Source organism: Condylura cristata, unplaced genomic scaffold (assembly GCF_000260355.1).
Source record: "Condylura cristata isolate star-nosed mole 26May11 unplaced genomic scaffold, ConCri1.0 scaffold00009, whole genome shotgun sequence".
Taxonomy (NCBI): domain Eukaryota; kingdom Metazoa; phylum Chordata; class Mammalia; order Eulipotyphla; family Talpidae; genus Condylura; species Condylura cristata.
In genome coordinates, this window is record NW_004567110.1 from 401,957 (window position 1) to 404,379 (window position 2,423).

General features: G+C 72.4%; 1 protein-coding gene across 1 annotated transcript in view; it reads left to right on the plus strand.

Moving 5' to 3' along the window:
• The first annotated feature begins 289 nt into the window (after window positions 1-289).
• The window catches only part of LOC101633020, a 4,900-nt gene continuing 2,766 nt past the window's right edge, over window positions 290-2,423 (plus strand). Inside the window, exons 1-4 of the mRNA XM_012722853.1 lie at window positions 290-372; window positions 1,473-1,637; window positions 1,795-1,938; window positions 2,212-2,291. Of these exons, the coding sequence (XP_012578307.1) occupies window positions 290-372; window positions 1,473-1,637; window positions 1,795-1,938; window positions 2,212-2,291 (472 nt within the window). The remainder of the gene's footprint in view (window positions 373-1,472; window positions 1,638-1,794; window positions 1,939-2,211; window positions 2,292-2,423) is intronic.

Sequence of the window (2,423 nt, forward strand, 5' to 3'; positions counted from 1 at the left end):
GGCTGCCCTCCCCAGAGCTGCTGGGCAGGCGGGCAGCCGGGCCGTGCTTGGGGGCCCTGTGCACCAGCGCCTTTGGGGGCCCTCACAGACCAGCGGGTCCGAGAGAGCCGGGAAGGCCGGGACCCGGCCAGGTTCTGCCCCGGGAGCCCTGCTGGTGCTGCCCCCTGGGCCCCGGTGCCCGCTGGGAGGGCCGTGCCCCGGCCCCACGGGCCAGCCAAGGACATGGTGGTGGCCAGCGGCAGGCCAGGCTCACGGGCCCGCCCTTGCAGCCTACACGCCACAGGAGGTCATGGGCGGCATCCCCGACTCGGAGCGCCTGCTGCCCGAGCTCCTGAAGGAGGCCGGCTACGCCAGCAAGATCGTGGGCAAGTGGTGAGTGCCAGCTCGCGCTGGCGCGTCCAGGGCACCCCGCCACGTCCACTCTCGGGCACCTTCTCCCGCAGCTGCCGCCGCTTCTTGGCTCACAGGGACGGCGGTGGACACAGAAGCTGCGGGGCTTTGGGGCGACCCGGTGGGGCCGGCAGCCCCCGGAGACAGCTGCCTCGGGCGGGGCCGCACGCCCCACGCCCACCCCGAGGTCTGCCTGGCCTGGCGCCTCTGCTCAGTCACTGACGTGGCCGGGATGGGCACGTCTGTGGAGGAGGAGCGGGGGCGTGGGCGACGCTGGGGCACACAGCAGAACGCAGGACTGGTGAGGGGCTCAGCTCGCTCGCCAGTGTGAGGCCTCCGGAGGCCTGGCCAGCACGAGGCTCTCCTTGGCCGCAGGGGTCCGCGCTCTGGCTCCTGTCCTGGGACCCCCCGGGGACCCCTGCACCACAGATCCGGCCCCTCAGCCTGGCCAAACCCCGCGGGAACCCCAGCACCGCCGGGCCCCCCAGGCCAGGCCGCAGACGGCGCTGCAGCCGGGGGCCCTGAGTGGCCTTAGTGTCGAGATGTCCCGAGCCTGAAGAGGGGCGCGTGGGTGCACCCGGGAACTACTCCCCTGCGGTGTGCGGGCTGGGAGGCGACAGCATCATGGCCAGTGGCAGGACAGGACGTGCAGGGGCCTGGAGCAGCGGCCCAAGCCGCGTCTGATGCCGAGGACCAGGGTGGGCAGGGTGCGGGCGGGGCTCAGCCAGCCACACACCTGGCCCAGGGAGAAGCGACTGGCACCAGACTCAGTGTCTGGGTGGGCTGAGGTCCCCCGCCAGCCTCCCACCCTCCCACCACATCCCCCCGAGCCCAGTAGTGGACGAGGTCCGGGCCTGCAGACAGCCCACCCTCGTGGGCCGTGGCGTGAGACAGCCTGGCCACGGCCTGCGGCCACCACCCACACATACACCGTGCTGACCCACCGGGGCCTGGGCTGGGGCTCCTTCCCACAGGGGTCCGCGGGCGGGCTCCCCCAGGGAAGAGTCTCCCTGACTGGGAGGCGGCGCCCGTGAGGCCGGACGGACACCAAGGCGGCCGCCAGCGCCCCTCCTGGCACACAGGGAGGAGGAGACGCATCTGCGGGCGGTCAGGTCGCAGCTGGGCGGCTGGGGCGGGAGCGGGGCCGGCACCGTGGCCCAGAGCCCCCCCGGCCTCCGGAAAACGCCTGAGCCGCTGCCTGACCGCCTCCTGCGCCCTGGGAGCCACCTGCTGGACACCCCTCCGGCGTGGGCAGGAGCCCTGCACGCCCTCCCGGCCGGGGCTCCGTGTGCCTGGCTGGTGCCCGCCAGGCTTCTGCGGGGCTGGGGAGGTGGTTGGACGTGCTGCCGGAACCTTAGGGGGTCCCCTGCCGGGTGCCTGAGGTGTCTTGGGTTCCTGTTCCAGGCATCTGGGCCACAGGCCTAAATTCCACCCCCTGAAGCACGGATTCAACGAGTGGTTTGGCTCTCCCAACTGCCACTTCGGGCCCTATGACAACAAGGCCCGGCCCAACATCCCGGTGTACAAAGACTGGGAGATGGCCGGCAGGTACCCCCCCCCCCCGCCACGGAGCCGGGCAGGCGGTCACGGGGCCTCACGTGCGGCGTTTCCCTTTTCTCTGCTGTTCCTGGTGGGCCGGGGGGGGGGGGCCTGGCCCCGCCTTCCTGGTGTCCTCAGGGGAAAGCCCCGGCTCTCCAGGCACCGGCCCGTCCCAGCAGCTCCCGTCCCCGGTGTCACCTCGGCGGGGCCCGGCCGGCCGTGGGCTCGGGACGAGGGGCCTGTCCAGCCGCGTCCTGACCCCCTGCCTCTGGGTGTTTCCAGATACTATGAAGAGTTCCCGATTGACCTGAAGACGGGAGAATCCAACCTCACTCAGCTGTACCTGCAGGTGAGGAGGCCGGGCGGGCTCGGGCGCAGAGGCCTGCCGGGCACAGCCAGACGGCCGCTTCTCCCCAGGAGGGCCTGGACTTCATCCGGAGACAGCACGCCGCCCGGCGCCCCTTCTTCCTCTACTGGGCTGTGGACGCCACACA